At 43.5% G+C, this 17,928-nt stretch overlaps 1 protein-coding gene across 7 annotated transcripts in view; it reads right to left on the minus strand.

Moving 5' to 3' along the window:
- Positions 1-17,928, minus strand: part of SH3RF1 (SH3 domain containing ring finger 1) — a 156,506-nt gene that overhangs the window by 47,786 nt on the left and 90,792 nt on the right. For all 7 annotated transcript variants that reach the window (XM_081495013.1, XM_081495002.1, XM_081494981.1 and 4 more), the window contains exons 3-4: positions 1,279-1,554; positions 447-542 (exon numbers count right to left, since the gene is read on the minus strand). In XM_081495013.1, the coding sequence (XP_081351139.1) occupies positions 447-542; positions 1,279-1,554 (372 nt within the window). The remainder of the gene's footprint in view (positions 1-446; positions 543-1,278; positions 1,555-17,928) is intronic.

A 17,928-nucleotide genomic window follows, 5' to 3' on the forward strand; every position in this document is an offset into this window, starting at 1 on the left:
CCTCACCAGCCTCTGACTCCAAACCTGCAGATGGAACACAGAGGCTGCAGGCAGCTCAGGGTCCCACTTGACAGACACGCCAACGCTCTTAATAGGGGACAAAGTACGAGCTCAAACATCTCATAGTCCCCTGGTCCTCAGGAGCTGTAGGGCAGGATGGAGGAATTCCATCCCACAATCTAGAACAGGGGCATTCCTGGGGCTTTCTGCTATGAGGGCTTTTTTTTTTCCTTAAGTAGACTAGGTTTTTGTCTTTCTTTGTTCCCTAGTTTTATCCAAGGAAAGGGACATGCAACATTGTATCACTTAAGGTGTCCAACAGTGAGGCAATGCCTGTGTATACTGAGAAATGATCATGAGGACTTCTGAATGCTCACCCTGCACACTTAAGACTGGTCTGCTAAGCAGAATACTAACACGATTGATGCTTCCACACACTGACTCACCTCAACATATGAAATTGGGAATATTCCTATTTTGTCTGCCAGCATGCCTTCAGCCCAGTTTTCATCCACTCTGCGGATCACAGTTAGAACGTCGTCCTAAAGAGACATCAACGGACATTACTCCACCTGACCCTAGGACGCTCCACCTAATTTTCTTTTTAACAGGAGACTCAAGTTGTAAGAGCACATGAATTAAGATGCCATGCCATGTCTTTAGGATGTGACCACAATGAGGTGATGAACTGAATGGCACCAGACCAGACTAGCAGCCTATCAGCACATGCCATCCCACCCACACCCTGAGCTCCTGTTCTAGATGGTCTCTCAGGCTCTGTTCACCTTCTCTCTGATAAAACACCAAAAGCCCATTTAAATGTACATCCTACTGTTTTTCTTTACTGAAAAAACACAACATTCTGGTCAAAATCCCAAAGCATTTTATCAATTCAGTAGATACAGTCTGGTATGCTTTTCAGCAAAGAAATTTACATATAAAATAAGGAAGTAATGATGCTTCATTTTGTTATTCATAATTCAGGGAATTAAAATCCCCAAGTGGCATGCACCCACCCTAAAACATAGCTTAGAATTACATTTAGGCCCTAAATGAAAATGATACCATACAGAGCGTCAACCAAAATTATCTTTCATAGAGAACACTCTGTGCACAAAATTGCTGTCTTTCTGATCTGAGAAGCCTGCTTCCAGATATTTTTAGAAGCACAGAGAGAGAGTTCACATAAAACTATTGTAGTTTTTGCACAGGCCATAGTTCTTGCATGCAGGTACACAGAAGAGCTGGCAAACAGAAGGCAATGTGTTCTAACTTTACCTTTGCAAATGGAAGGCAATCTTTGTCGGCTTCCTTGTCTTTAACTTCAAAGTCATAAAGTGCTTTGCACTGAGGCGGGGGCTGAGGTAACGGTTTGATGATCTGCACGAAGTTGGTGGGGAAGAAGCCGTGGACCCCGCCAACCTCTCCATGGTACCAGTTCTCATCCACCTGTCGCCGCAGGACAATGATGTCGCCTTTGCTGAACTTAAGGTCCCCGGGCTCCTTGCCTTCGTAGTTGTATAATGCTTTGGCACATGGTAACTGAGGTATTCCCTGAAGGAAAGAGGGGAGTTTTAATGAAAGAACTGTCCCAAAATATCTGAAAATTCAACTGTTTCACTGTGGTTGTCAATAAATCCAGATCAAATACACACTTTGTCTTAGGAAGACAATCCCACAAAAAAACTACATGTGCGTGTGTGTCACCAAGAGCAAACAAAACCATGTCACATGAGGAAAGAACAGCAGACCACCCCAGCCCCTGAGACGGCGTTCTGTTCCTAGGGCGAATTTAGCCAGACTTTCACCCTATTCAGGGTTTTTAGCACATGGAAGTACCGCTAAGTCTGGCTTCCTGGCATAAAATTCAAAAACTCATTAAAAACTTAAATTCTGATATTAACTGCACCAAAAAGAAGGCTGAGTGCCAAAGGCTGAAAGGAGGTCAATCCTAAAGGAAATCAACCCTGAATATTTGTTGGAAGGACTGATGCTGAAGCTGAAGCTCCAAACCTTCGGCCACATGATACGAAAAGCCAACTCAAGAGAAAAGATCCTGATGCTAGGAAAGATTGAAGGCAGGAGGAGAAGGGGACGACAGAGGATGAGATGGTTGGATGGCATCACTAATTCAATGGACATGAGTTTGAGCAAGCTCCAGGAGATGGTGAAGGACAGAGAAGCCTGGTGTGCTGCAATCCATGGGGTTGAAAAGAGCGGGACATGACTGAGCAACTGAACAACAAAGATCACCCAATACTCTTAATACAGTGAGTGGCAGAAGTAAACTTCAGGCAACAGCCTGGTTATACCCTGGTGCCTGCAACTGTAACACACTGCCTTGAGTGTTGGGCTCTCTCAGTGACCAGGGGCCCTGCGGGAGGCAGCCAGGGTTGACGGCACTCTAACCCACCAGCGGACGCTGAGCCCCAGCCCTGTCCTGCTCCGCTGGGCTGATTCAATTAAATTCCAAGAGACCGAAAAGTCAGTTTGTGTCAGACTTCCCCAAAGGAAACTTCCTGTATTAAATAAAATGAATCTCACCCTGATTTCAAACCCAGCAAAGTTCACTGATCCCCACAGAGACTGCAGACAATGAAGGATAAAGAGTAAAGCGATTGAAAAGCAACCAAGACTGCGTTTTCCTTGTGCCAAAACCATCCCGAGAGCTGGGAGCCACAGGGGCCCCTTGGTCACCTTCTGGAAAGGCTGGGAGTCGCAGCCTTGCCTGGCCTCCAGGCCTTCGGCCGCCTTCCCAAACTGCTTCCCGGGCAAGGCCCCCGGCATCCGCAGAGTTTACATTTCACTTGGCTTCATGTGAAAGGGAGGCTCAGGAGCAGAGACGGCTGGAGAGAGCCAGAGGCGGCGGCCAAGGGCGCTCTGCAGCTGCCCTCGGCCTCGGCAAAGAGCTGGGCAGCGCAGGCAACGTGAGCTTTGACAACAATTCTTAACCCAAAAATACACTTCAGTAAACAGTGCTCCTATAAAAAAGAATAACTATGATGTGGGCCTGTTTTACTTTTCTAATATTTTTGCTTCTCCATTATATACACAGGTATTTTATAGGACATTAAAATCCTCATGAGAGCGGCACACAAACACTTCTGATTCACTGCTTTCCGGCCCATTTCTGCCCCATTGGGTGTACTTCAGTACATCTGGCAAAGAGCTGCGTGGTGATCTAGCTGAGGTCCTCACATGTAAATAAAACCTTCACTGCCAATTGATTTTATAGACTCTAAACGCCAGTGCCCAGATACACATGCACAACAACCTCTCTAAATTTAAATTCCTTCATGCATTTCTTATTGCTCCATAAAGTAAAAAAGATTCAATGGCCTACTAAAAAGAACATTTAGAAGATACTCTTGTCATAGGAACAGCAATAAAATGTGTAAAGTTTAATGACTGAGTTGTATCTCATTTGGTATAAACTTTGGCTGATTGCAACTTGACTTCCAAAAACTTGCAGAAAGAACTGAGCCCCCCTACGTGGACACCTTCTTGTCATGTTTTGCACCCTCAGCAGGTGAACCAGTCTGCTTTTATCACCTCCAGTCTCAGAGGTGCCTCGCCTCTGTGCTACTGTCTGAATGTCTGTGTTCCCCTGTGATTCTGATGTTGAAACCCACTCCCTCAAAGGCGATGCTGAGGAGGTGGGTGCTCAGGGCAGGAGGTGGAGCCCTCAACAGTGGAATTAGTGCCCAGAGAAACCCCATGTGCCTTCTGCCCGGTGAGGGCACAGTAAGGGGCACAAGCAGTGGACCAGGAGAGGCTCCTACAGACACTCGATCCTGGACTAGCCGGATGCTGTGGTTCTGAGAGATCGTGTTTGTCGTTTACAAGCTGCCCCATCCAGGGTGTTTTATGAGGCAGCCTGGACGGACTGACAGTCTTCCACTGGAGCTCACCAAGGGCAGCCAGCCCCTACCACGCTCCTACCTGGAGGGTCCCCAGTATGTCCCTGGAGGGACACATCCTGAGGTGACAAGGAGGCCAGTTTCCCCTACTTACAGTTTCCTGTCTGTCTGGGATGGATGCTTCTGTTGTTTGGAATCACCCATAAATAAGACCAAGTTTGGGGTTGGTTGAAGGTCCACAGGATGGTCCATTTCCACACATACCAGCCACGTCTGCTTTAGGACCAGACTGAATGCTGCCGCCCAGGCGGCAGGGTCCCCACCCCCACCCTCAGGGTGGGAGAAGGGGCGGCTCGTCCTGAGCCCGTTGCACACGGTCCTCACTTGGCTCACAGCCTGGTCCCCATGAGACCAGGGTACCTGGGCACAGGGGCTGCAGGCCCCCATCTCTCATCACGAGCACCCACCTGGGTGCCTGTGATCACAGCCCTGCTGGATGAATAAGGGAGGAATGAACCTCATTGCTGGTGGGCTGAGCACTGAACTGTGATGGCTACATGGGAAAAACCACATCCACAGGGTCAGCTGCTTCAAAGACGATTCCACGGTAGGTCAGGCTCACCAGCTATGGACACACTGACCACACCCCCCCATGCACGTGAGTCGTGCTCTTTGGGGGTGGATGGCTGCACACCCTTGTGACCTGTCCTCAGCACCTCCTCTGGGGCACAGCACATGGTGGACATAGGAAGAGCAGGAGGAGGAAGGAGGCTTCTCATTACCCAGCCCCTGGGGCTGCCAGGAAACCTGGCACCTCTACACAAGGAAAACCTGGAGAAACAAGAGCCACTGCTGCTAACTGGTGTCCACTTCAGTGTGTGCTGGAGACAAAGCTGAAAACATGACACGCTCTGGCAGGGGGCAGCTGAGGGCTTTGCACTGAGTGAACTGCTGGCATCTGAAAAACGCGAAGCCAAGCCCGCAGCAAACCACAGCAAACAAACATCTTTCTCATAGACTCTTCTGGTGGTTATGAGGAAGCAGTCACACAGCTGATATATTGTATTTTTTCTTGGATGGCCTTAAAAATGGAGCACCCAACTGACAAACCATTACAGAAAACAAATCTTACACATGTTTCTAAGGGAAGAGAGCTCTTGAGAATGCAGTCACTGAAATAAAATGAAGGAAACTCATGTCACTCGTGGCCCTGTTAGTTTTCTGTTTCATCACATTTAATAATTATAATAATATTTTGCAGAGAGCAGCAAAATTTATTGGAAAAATTAGCGACAGTAACTTGATCTGCTGTCTTGAGGATTCATGGCAGAATGAGGGCTATTTCCTGGTAAAGCATCAACTTTCTATCTATTTGGGAAACACCTGGGTTCCCGGCAAGGGCCCTGCCCCAAGCCTGCCTTTCCTCCCACCTGCCCCGGGGCCATGGGTAGACCGGGCAGAATGCCCCTGCCTGAGGGGCTCTGCACGGCCCCCATCCAACCCTCACAGCAAGCCCGGAAGGTGGGGTGAGCCAGAGACATGGGGGTAGGGGCATAGGGGAGCAGGACGGTCAGGTGAGCTCTCTAGTTCAACTGCCTGCTTTAGATTTTCCCTTTTTTTGTCCAGTGTTATGATTAATGTAGTGGACAGAGATGTTCATATAATTTAAACATGACATTAAATGTGAAAGACAGTTCACAGTTTCAGAATTAAAACAGCACTGGAGCAGACCCACACACATATGGCCAATCAAGTAAACGTGTCAAGGCAATTCAACTGGGGAAAAGAAAATCTTTTCAACAATGGATGTGGAACTCTCAGAAGTTCATGAGAGAGACTGCTACCTCACACCACATATAAAAATAACTTGAGATGGATCTCAGAATTGAATATAAAATCTAAACCTGTAAGTTTTCTAGGAAAACACACAGAATAATATCTTAATGATGAGGTAGATCTCCTTTGCACCCCCCACCCCCCCATCTTAACTAAACATTAAAATTTACAAGTTGAACTTTATCAAAACTGAAAAATTCTGTTCATCAAAAGAGACAATAAAAAATAAAAATTCATGCTACATACAGGGGGAAACACTTTCAATATCTATATCTGACAATGGACTTAAATTCAGAAATATAAAGAACTGCAAATAAATAACAACCCACCAACCCGGCTGAAAACCAGGCAAAAGATCTGAACACACACTTCAAAAAGGAACTGCAAAGCTACTCTACATCCCTAGTCATCAGGGAAATATAAACTAAAACCACAATGAGTTATTACTTCATACCCATTAGGATGATTAAAATTTAAAAGACTGACAACAGAAAATGTTAATGATACAGAGCCAACAACTCACGCATGCTGCTAGTGGGCGTTTAAAATGGTGTAACCACTCTGGAAAACTACTCAACACTTTCTTATAAAGTTACAAACACAGCTACTCATGGCCCCACAATTCTAGTCCTGGGTGTTAATCCAAGAAATGAAGATGTGTCCACACAAAGATGTGCACAGAAATGCTTCCTGCAGAACTATTCACAATGCGAACAGTGAAAACCCAGGTGGTCCATCTGCCAAAGACGAACGCTGGCCTCCTCAGGTATTTTAAACTAGAGAAAAGGACAACTTACTGATACTTATGAATGGAAAATCAGAATAAATATATAACAGAATAAACATGTATCAGAATTGTTGCTCAGTCACTAAGTCATGTCCGACTCCCTGTGACCCCATGGACTGCAGCATGCCAGGCTCCTCTGTCCTTCACTCTCTACTGGAGTTTGCTCAAATTCATGTCCACTGAGTTGGTGACGCTATCTAACCATCTTATCCTCTGTCACCCCCTTCTCCTTTTGCCTTCAATCTTCCTCAGCATCAGGGTCTTTTCCAATGAGCTGGCTCTTTGCATCAGGTGGCCAAAGGACTGGAGTTTCAGCATCAGTCCTTTCAATGAATATTCAGTGTTGATTTCCTTTAGGATCGACTGGTTTGATTTCCTTGCTGTCCAAGGGACTCAAGAGTCTTCTCCAGCACTACAATTAGAAAGCATGAATTCTTTGGCGCTCAGCCTTCTTTATGGTCCAACTTTCACATCCGTACAAGACTACTGGAAAAACCATAGCTTTGACTATATCCATTGTTGGCAAAGTGATGTCTCTGCTTTTTTATACTGTTTAGGTTTGTCATAGCTTTCCTTCCAAGAAGTAAGCGTCTTTTAATTTCATGGCTGCAGTCACCATCTGCAGCGATTTTGGAGCCCAAGAAAATAAAATCTGTCACTGTTTCCACTTTTTTCCCTTCTGTTGAAGTAATAGGACCGATGTCATGATCTTAGTTTATTTAATGTTGAATTTCAAGCCAGCTTTTTCACTCTCCTCTTTCATCCTCATCAGGAGGCTCTTTAGTTCCTCTTCACTTTCTGCCATTAGAGTGGTATCAGAATACATATATACAAATTACATTTATATGAGTTTGAGAATAGGTAAAGCCAAACTACTGTAAAGAAATCCTCACAAGGCATGAGAAAATAGAGGTATTTTATATCTTGGCTGGGATGTTGGTTAGTCAGCTGTAGACATGTGTCAAAACTCGGTATAATTCCACACTTGAGGATTTCCACACTGTAATTCACTTAATGTAAGTTTTACTTCAATATTAAAATGTTTTAAAAATAAACCAGTGGCAGCACAGTGAAAAAACCTTAGAAATGACCGCATATGCCAGATCTGTAACTATGTACGCATGTGGGGGGAAAGATATACAAGTATCTCAGTCAGTAACAAGCCTAACTGGGCAAACAAGAGACCTGCAGTGCAGAAGCAGAGACCAGTGCCCAACAGGAAGGAAACCCATCACCGAGGCAGAGAAGTGGGTATCTGCGGTCATCTGACCCCACACTGGTGCCAGGGCCCTCTCCCTGGATGGCTTGGACACAGTCTGAAATCCACAAAGAGAAGGAACACACAGCTGCAGGGCTCTCAGTGGGGAGAGAGAGGTACAGATGACTTTACCTACGTCTCACCAATTTTCTCTACATAATATTTGAAAATACTATGAAAGACAAGCTGCAGAAGCTGAGATGTATTCGTGGGGCAGTCAGTCTTCAAATACAACAGAGAAGTCTCATGCAGGGAGGGTGAGTCAGCTCCGTATTTGCTGACGGAAAAACACAGGCTGAAACGGATGCATGCATTATTTAAGTGGGATGAAAGGATTTCCTGACAGCAAGGGCTGTTCAATACGGCAGTGGATTATGACACCTCTGTCACTGGAGACTTGGAAGAATCCAACTTCTCACAAGATGAGTTCTGCCCAAAGGCAAAGCAAGACAGGACAACCTGTGATCTCGATGACTCCTGTGGCTACCAGACCATCCGAGAGGGCACTTTCATTTCTGCTGGTTCTGTCTCTGTTCCCTTTTTAGGGGTGGGATCTCCAAGATGTGGAGGGGATGAAGTGTGGGCAGGGTCACTGACATCTGGGAAGAGGACACCTAGGATGTGAAGGACCTAAATGCGACCTCAACACCCCAGGATCCAGGCTACAGGAGAGCTGAGGCAGCTCAGCTGGCCCACACACATGGCCCTTCCTCTCACCATGTTTGCTTTTCATGCAAAAGTGACACATAATGTGCCTGTCAGAGTCACTGCTTTCCAAAGGACTGCTCTGCTGGCTGAGTCAGTGTGAAGATGGCACGTAATCACAAAGCATGACACTCTCACTATGGAACAATCTACTCCAAGGATGGAAAGTCAACCCTGTGAACCCAGACGGTACTATCAACATCTTCAATAAGGAAACAAACTCTAAGGTGCAAAAGCTTTGGGATTTGGGCTTTCAAAAAGCATTCGAAGTACAATATTCTGGCCTTTTCAACTAAGCTCTTTCACCTTCGACTAAGTCTGTCTTAAAAGGATGCTTAAAATACTTGAAAATATCCTGTGGGTGAGATGAGTGTTACTGAAAAGCATTGTCTTTATGCCTTAATTTCTCCAAATATATGATGATATAAGAGGAAAAGAAATACCCATGTGCAATAAATAATTTTTATCAATAGCAGATTATTATTTTGAAACAAGCGATTTTACTGAAGCACTCTTAAAAAAAAAAAAAACAGTATCTAATTCAAGTATAATGATTTGCAAAAATAAGAAATAAGAGAAACTTAAAAGGAAAGATTTACTAAGACCCTTCTCATAAGCCCAAATCTAACTCTTCTATCTTTCTCTAAATAACCAAACAATAGGATATGAATTAAAGGTATTTTCAACCAAAATGAGGGGCTTCCCTGGTGGCTCAGATGGTAAAGAATCTGCCTGCAATTCGGGAGACACAGGTTTGATCCCTGGGTAGGGAAGATCCCCTGGAGAAGGGAACGGGTACCCATTCCAGTACTACTGCCTGGGAAATCCCACGGACAGAGGAGTCTGGCAAGCTACAGTCCAGGGAGCCACAAAGAGTCAGACACGACTGAGCAACTAACACTAATACTTAACCAAAATAAATCATAAAGAGATAAATTATTTTTTATATTTCTAGATGATTAAACATATAGCAGCAAGTATAAGTTAAGCAAGACTACTTGTAATAAGCATTTAATACATATGGCATTTTTTTCATACTGTTCCTGGGGTTCTCAAGGAAAGAATACTGGAGTGGTTTGCCAGTCCCTCCTCCAGTGGACCATGTTTTGTCATTGGAAAAGACACTGATGCTAGGAAAGATTGAGGGCAGGAAGAGAAGAGGAAGACAAAGGATGAGTTGGTTGGATAGTATCACAGACTGAATGGACATGAGTTTGAGCAAACTCCAGGAGACAATGAAGGACAGGGAAGCCTGGTGTGCTGCAGTTCTTGGGGTTGACAACTCGGATACAACTTAGCAACTGAACAACAACAACAACATATGGCATAAAAAGATAACTGATCATTCTAGCTGCATTCATAATAAAATTTGAGATGAGAAATTTTATCATTTGAGATGGCCACAGGAATGGATTTAATTATAGCTAAAAATCTACTAAATATCTACGTTTTAAAAAATGTGTTATAATTGAGTGTTTCCTTTGGTAAAGCAACTAGGTTGTCCTGTCCACAGGCTGTGAGCACTGTGAGACCAGGGCCAGGTCTCCCATTCGCATCCTGATAGCCCAGTGGGCAGCCCAGAATCAACTCACTGGATTTCATGCCAAGAGATCTACCACACCCATCTTGTTAAAGCTATCATTTCTATCAGATCAGGCTTTTTCCCATTCCCTTCCAGCAAACTCAGTTCAAACTCTTCTCCTGACACTTAAGATTCCAAACAATTTTCTCAAATACTTCACCCTCCTTTCTCAGTAGGTATCCAATATTCTAACTCCCTAGTCCCTAACACAGTCTCTCTTCCCCCACCCCTGGGACATTTCTCCGACACTCTCTCCATCTGAACAGCCCTCTTCCCCAGACCCCACGTCCATTTGTCAGAAGCCCATTTACCTTACAAGACACAACTCAAATACGACAGTGTCCGACCCCTTTCTTGTTCCTTAATAGAGATGTACATCTCCTTCTGGACCCCAGACGTTTGTCTATGGTTCCCTGTTGGCTTAACTGCACCTTTTAAATATACACTTGCATTCTTAACTAGTAACAGTATGAGACTTAAAATACCCTGAGAGCAGGGATAGTCCCTGACACAGTCCTGAGTCACCTGCAGGGTCCAGCTCTGGGCCTTACACACAATAAGTGTATTCACTGAAAGACGAGGTACCTCCTCCCCACACCCTTTCACATCAACCTCACGATCCTAAGAGATGAGAGGCGTTTCTGCCTGCTCCCCCCGCCACCCACCTCATACCCTCTGGCTGAGTTGCCAGGGTGTGTCTGGTGTCCTACGACCAGGAACTCTGCGAATGAAGTTAGTGGGGTGGCCTACGTAGTGTCCGCTGATATGCAACAACCCAATAGAAGGTCAGGGCACTGAGACGGGCATCTGCTTGTACTTTGGTTGTTTTACTTGATCTAGGCAAGGAAATCAAAGGAAGAGACACAAATCAAGGCGGTGTGCAGTTGTGGCTAAACACAGGTGTTTAATTGCCTGAGTCCCTGGTGGCTCAGATGGTAAAGAATCTGCATGCAATGTAGGAGACCCAGGTTAGATCCTTGGGTCCAGAGGATCCCTGGAGAAGAACACAGCAACCCACTCCAGTATTCTTGCCTTGGAAATCCCATGGACAGAGGAGTCTGGTGAGCTACAAACCATGGGGTCACAAAGAGTCGGACACGACTGAGCGACTAACACATAGCAGTTCTAGAAAAAGAGGGAAAACATGCATTTAGTTTAGTTCGGTCGCTCAGTCATGTCCGACTCAGTCCATGTGATCCCATGGACTGCAGCACACCAGGATTCCCTGTCCATCACCAACTCCCGGAGCTTGCTCAAACTCCTGTCCATCAAGTCAGTGATGCCATCCAAACATCTCATCCTCTGTAATCCCCTACTCCTCTTGCCTTTAATCTTTCCTAGCATCAGGATCTTTTCTAATGAGTCAGTTCCTCTCATCAAGTGGCCAAAGTATTGGAGCTTCAGCTTCAGCATCAGTCCTTCCAATGAATATTCAGGACTGACTTCCTTTAGGATTGACTGGTTTGATCTCCTTGAAGTCCAAGGGACTCCTAACAGCCTTCTACAATACCACAGTTCAAAAGCATCAATTCTTTGGCACTCAACTTTATGGTCCAACACTCACATCTATAGATGACTACTGGAGAAACCTGAGCTTTAACTATACAGATCTTTGTTGGCAAAGTGATGTCACTGCTTTTTAATATGCTGTCTAGATTTGTCATAGCTTTTCTTCCAGGGAAGGAAGCATCTTCCAAGGAGCCATTTCATGGCTGCAGTCACCATCTGCAGTGATTTTGGAGCCCAAGAAAATAAAGTCTGTCACTGTTTCCATTGTTTCCCCATCTATTTGCCATGAAGTTATGGGACCGGATGCCATGATCTTCGTTTTTTGAATGTTGAGTTTTAAGCCAGCTTTTTCACTCTCCTCTTTCATTTCATCAAGAGACTCTATAGTTCCTCTTTGCTTTCTGCCATAAAGGTAGTGTTATCTGCATATTTGAGGTTATTGATATTTCTCCCAGCAATCTTGATTCCAGCCTGTGCTTCATCCAGCCCAGCATTTTGCATGTTCTCAGATCATGAACTGCTTATTGCCAAATTCAGATTAAATTGAAGAAAGTAGGGAAAATCATTAGTCCATTCAGGTATGACCTACATCAAATCCCTTATGAGTATTCAGTAGAAGTGACAAATAGATTTAAGGGATTAGATCTGATAGACAGAGTGCCTGATGAACTACGGACAGAGGTTCGTGACACTGTACAGGAGACAGGGATCAAGACCACCTCCATGGAAAAGAAATGCAAAAAAGCAAAATGGCTATCTGAGGAGGCCTTACAGAAAACTGGGAAGAGAAGAGAAGTGAAAAGCAAAGGAGAAAAGGAAAGATATTCCCATCTGAATGCAGAGTTCCAAAGAATAGCAAGGAGAGATAAGAAAGCCTTCCTCAGTAATCAATGCAAAGAAATAGAGGAAAACAACAGATTGGGAAAGACTAGAGATCTCTTCAAGAAAATTAGAGATACCAAAGGAACATTTCATGCAAAGATAGGCTCGATAAAGGACAGAAATGGTATGGACCTAACAGAAGCAGAAGATATTAAGAAGAGGTGGCAAGAACACACAGAAGAACTGTACAAAAAAGATCTTCACGACCCAGATAATCACGATGGTGTGATCACTCACCTAGAGCCAGACATGCTGGAATGTGAAGTCAAGTGGGCCTTAGAAAGCATCACTACGAACAAAGCTAGTGGAGGTGACGGAATTCCAGTTGAGCTATTTCAAATCCTGAAAGATGATGCTGTGAAAGTGCTGCACTCGATATGCCAGCAAATTTGGAAAACTCAGCAGTGGCCACAGGACTGGAAAAGGTCAGTTTTCGCTCCAATCCCAAAGAAAGGCAATGCCAAAGAATATTCAAACTACCGCACAATTGCACTCATTTCACATGCTAGTAAAGTAATGTTCAAAATTCTCCAAGCCAGCCTTCAGCAATATGTGAACCGTGAACTTTCAGATGTTCAAGCTGGTTTTAGAAAAGGCAGAAGAACCAGAGATCAAATTGCCAACATCTGCTGGATCATCAAAAAAGCAAGAGAGTTCCAGAAAAACATCTATTTCTGCTTTATTGACTATGCCAAAGCCTTTGACTGTGTGGGTCACAATAAACTGTGGAAAATTCTGAAAGAGATGGGAATACCAGACCATCTGACCTGTCTCTTGAGAAACCTGTATGCAGGTCAGGAAGCAACAGTTAGAACTGGACATGGAACAACAGACTGGTTCCAAATAGGAAAAGGAGTACGTCAAGGCTGTATATTGTCACCCTGCTTATTTAACTTATATGCAGAGTACATCATGAGAAACGCTGGGCTGGAAGAAACACAAGCTGGAATCAAGATTGCCGGGAGAAATATCAATAACCTCAGATATGCAGATGACACCACCCTTATGGCAGAAAGTGAAGAAGAACTAAAGAGCCTCTTGATGAAAGTGAAAGAGGAGAGTGAAAAAGTTGGCTTAAAGCTCAACGTTCAGAAAACTAAGATCATGGCATCTGGTTCCATCACTTCATGGGAAATAGATGGGGAGACAGTGGAAACAGTGTCAGACTTTATTATTTTGGGCTCCAAAATCACTGCTGATGGTGATTGCAGCCATGAAATTAAAAGACGCCTACTCCTTGGAAGGAAGGTTATGGCCAACCTAGATAGCATATTTAAAAGCAGAGACATTACTTTGCCAACAAAAGTCAATCTCGTCAAGGCTATGGTTTTTCCAGTGGTCATGTATGGATGTGAGGGTTGGACGGTGAAGAAAGCTGAGCGCCACAGAATTGATGCTTTTGAACTGTGGTGTTGGAGAAGACTCTTGAGAGTCCTTGGACTGCAAGGAGATCCAATCAATCCATCCTAAAGGAGATCAATCCTGGGTGTTCATTGGAAGGACTGATGTTGAAGCTGAAACTCCAATACTTTGGCCACCTCATGCAAAGAGTTGACTCATTGGAAAAGACCCTAATGCTGGGTAGGATTGGAGGCAGGAGGAGAAGGGGACAGCAGAGGATGAGATGGTTGGATGGCATCACTGACTTGATGGACATGGGTTTGGGTACACTCTGGGAGTTGGTGATGGACATGGAGGCCTGGAGTGCTGCAATTCATGGGGTCGCAAAGAGTCGGACACGACTGAGCGACTGAACTGAACTGAACTGAACTCTGCATATAAGTTAAATAAGCGGGGTGACAATATACGGCCTTGACGTACTGCTTTCCCAATTTGGAACCAGACTGTTGTTTCATGTCCAGTTCTAACTGTTGCCTCTTGACCTGCATATAGATTTCTCAGGAGGCACGTAAGGTGGTCTGGTATTCCCATCTCTTGAAAAATTTTCCACAGTTTGCTGTGATCCACACAGTCAAAGTCAGTGAGACAGCGTAGATATTTTTCTGAAATTGTCTTGCTTTTTCTATGATTTGATGGATGTTGGCAATTTGATCTCTGGTTCCTCTGCCTTTTCTATATCCAGATTGAACATCTGGAAGTTCAGGGATCACATACTGTTGAAACCTAGCTTGGAGAATTTTGAGCATTACTTTGCTAGCATGTGAAATGAGTACAATTGTGTGGTAGTTTGAACATTCTTTGGCATTGTCTTTCTCTGGGATTAGAATTAAAACTGACCTTTTCCAGCAAACATGTATTAGTATACCAGAAATTTTCAAGAACTTAGAGAAGAAGACTTGAAAGCAAGTGAAATCAGGAAAGTTTCAGTGGCTGTAATGGGTGAATTGTATTAGTATGTGAACTGTATCTCAAACCTAAAGTTATTAGTTGATATCTAAAAAAGTAAAAAAACAGACCAAAAAGCCTTTGGTGTGAATAGTCAAATTATATTTACTTTTAAGATAGTCAAATTCTTTTATCAAAACTTATAAATACACTAAAAGCATTTCAATAGAAAAATATATAAGGCAGGGCTAATGATCAAGATGGTGAGTGTCCCACTCCCCCAAAGTAACAGAAATAAAAGCAAAAATAAACACATGATACCAATCTACACTTATAAGCTTCTGCACAGCAAATGAAACCATCGACAAAATAAAAAGACAACCGACAGCCTGGGAGAAAATATTTGCAAACGATGCATCTGAAAGGGCTTAGTTTCCCAAATATACAAACAGCTCATATTCAAAAACTGAACAACCCAACAAAAAATGGGCAGATCTAAACAGACATTTCTCCAAAGAAGACATGAAGATGGCTAACGGGTGCATGATAAGATGCTCAACATTGCTAATAATTAGAGAAACGCAGATCAGAAGAACAATGAGGCACCACCTCATGCAGGTCAGAATGGCCATCATCAAAGACTCTACAAATAACAAATGCTGGAGCGGGTGTGGAGGAAAGGAAAACCGCAGTACACTGTTGGTGGGGATGTATATTGGTGCAGCCACTATGGAGAACAGTATGAAGGTTCCTTAAAAAACTAAAAGGAGAATTACCATATAATCTAGCAATCCTACTCCTGGGCATATATCTGGAGAAAACCATAGTTTGAAAAGATACATGCTCCCAAGTGCTCACAGCAGCAGTATTTACAACAGTCAACATGTGAAAGGAACCCACCTAAATGTCTGTCAACAGATAAACAGAAAAGAAGATGCAGAACATATATACACACACATATACATACATAAATATATTCATATACATATATATATGAATATTACTCAGCCACTAAAAAGAACGAAATAATGCCATTTGTAGCAACATGGCTGGACCTAGAGATGGTCACACTAAGTGAAGAAGACAGACAAAGACAAATATCATATATTACTTATACACGTGATCTTAAAAAGATGATACAAATGAACTTATTTACAAAACAGAAACAGACCAACAGACATAGGAAACAAACTTATGGTTACCAATGGGGAAAGGCAGGGAGGGATAAACTGCGAGTATGAGATTAAGAGATACAAACTACTATATATAATATAGATGAACAATAAGGACAGGGAACTATATTCAATATCTTATAATAAACATGATCAGAAAATCTTGGCCAGCTAACCTGTTACTTATGTGCATGGACAAAACAAAGACATCTTTGAACACACAAAATCTCAGGAGGTTTATGCCCTGTGCATTTCAGATGAAAAAAAAATTATCTAAGGAGGCAACTCCTATGCAAAATCCACACCCACTCACTAGAGAGATGACAGGTGATGCAAGAAATGTGACTCCCATATGACTGGGGAGACCTGAGGAAAACGGAAAGAAATGTAAAGAGGACCCACCAGACACAGGAGCTGGACCCATCCCACCTGCAGTGGGGCAGGACCCCCAACACAGGTTATGTGTCCTTCTTCACGGACCCAGATCCACTGCAGTGGCTAGTGGTTATATAATCCCAACACTGCAAGTGCTGTTTTTATGGGGTTTCAATTTTTAGAATTAATCTCTACACACAGCAAAGAAACCTTAATTAGAGCCACAGAAGGGAATGTTATCAACTCTAATAATGCAAAAAAAAAAAATCATATGCTGAACAAAAACCAGCTGTTTGGGAAGAGGAGGTGGGAGGTGGGAGAAGATATCTGAATTTTATGACAGGGTATCTGAAACTGATACTGTCTAAGGCTCAGCAATCAAGAAATGGAAGCATCTTCTAAGGTTGTACAGGTAGCCAGCAGAAGAGCTACAGAAAACAGAGTAAGCACCTACCTCTGGAATTTAGCACTAGCTATGAAAACACAAATACTTGTATTTTTCACTTTAGACTCTGCTGTGTGGTTGCATATTGTCTATCATGAACAGGTACAACTTCAAAGATAAAATGCATAAGAAAAAGGAAGGCAGTGTGTAAAGTTCGAAGGTACTCACTATAAATTGTAATAGATTATCTTGTTTCTTAACATTCAAAGATGATGAATAACACAAAAGATAACCCTATACTGACAACCTCACTTTAGAAATCAAGCACTGTAAATAGCAGTAGAAGTCTCCTACATTTTTCTTCACCAACCATATAGTAGCCTTTAAAGGAAAATGAAGTAAAGCTGGTGAACCCTAAACACTCCCTGCTCTAGGCTCCCCCCTCACTGATGAGGATACTCAGTTGCACAAATCGACTCTCACACATTAATGCAGTATCAGCAGAATGTCAGTAACATCCTCACTTCACTCGCTCACAATAAATACACAGGTTTTAGTTTGCTGTGCTAATAAGTTCCTTTATGGACATAAAAAAGGAGCAAGTGTATACAATAAGTTCAGCTGTTTAAAATGGGGGGAGGGGGCCTAAGCTGTGTCCATGATCATGCTCCTCATTTCCCTACAAGAACTTCTGGTGCTTCTGTCAGCATGATTTCACAGTGAGAGTTGACCTCTAGTTGCTGCTGATCACAAGAAACGGCAGAATTAACAGTCTCGCTTTGAAGAAAATAAAAACGTACACACCTTCCCTCCACTCAAAAAGGGTTATTAGTTCACTAACTGCTGAGAAGCGTGGCAGTCACTTGACGCGTGAACTTCAGAAACCAACGTGTACTCCTGATGACCAAGTATCTACTCACTGACAAGCTCCTTTAAACAGGCGGATGGAGAGGTGACACAAGAAGAATTCTTAAAACCACAGTCACAAAAACTTGATTCATCAGAAAGATGAGATTTTTAAATGTTTAAAACAAAGCCATTATTTTTCTCATGAAGCCTTTTAGAAGCATAAGAGCAGGCCCACCACACCGCCATCACTGACCTGACTTGCTAGGATGCAGCGTCACACTTCAACTTTCATCTCTGCTGAGTCTCAGGGTGGAATCACACAGGTGAGGGAGTCATAGGTTCTTGTACAGAAGTGAGGAGTGTGACTATGGCGACAGTGTGGGTCCTCTTTTTCTTAAACAACTGGACTTTGGTTTTCACGTGCTGTTCCTTTACATTCATA

Source organism: Giraffa tippelskirchi, chromosome 1 (assembly GCF_054371585.1).
Source record: "Giraffa tippelskirchi isolate mGirTip1 chromosome 1, T2T-mGirTip1v1.2.pri, whole genome shotgun sequence".
Classification (NCBI taxonomy): domain Eukaryota; kingdom Metazoa; phylum Chordata; class Mammalia; order Artiodactyla; family Giraffidae; genus Giraffa; species Giraffa tippelskirchi.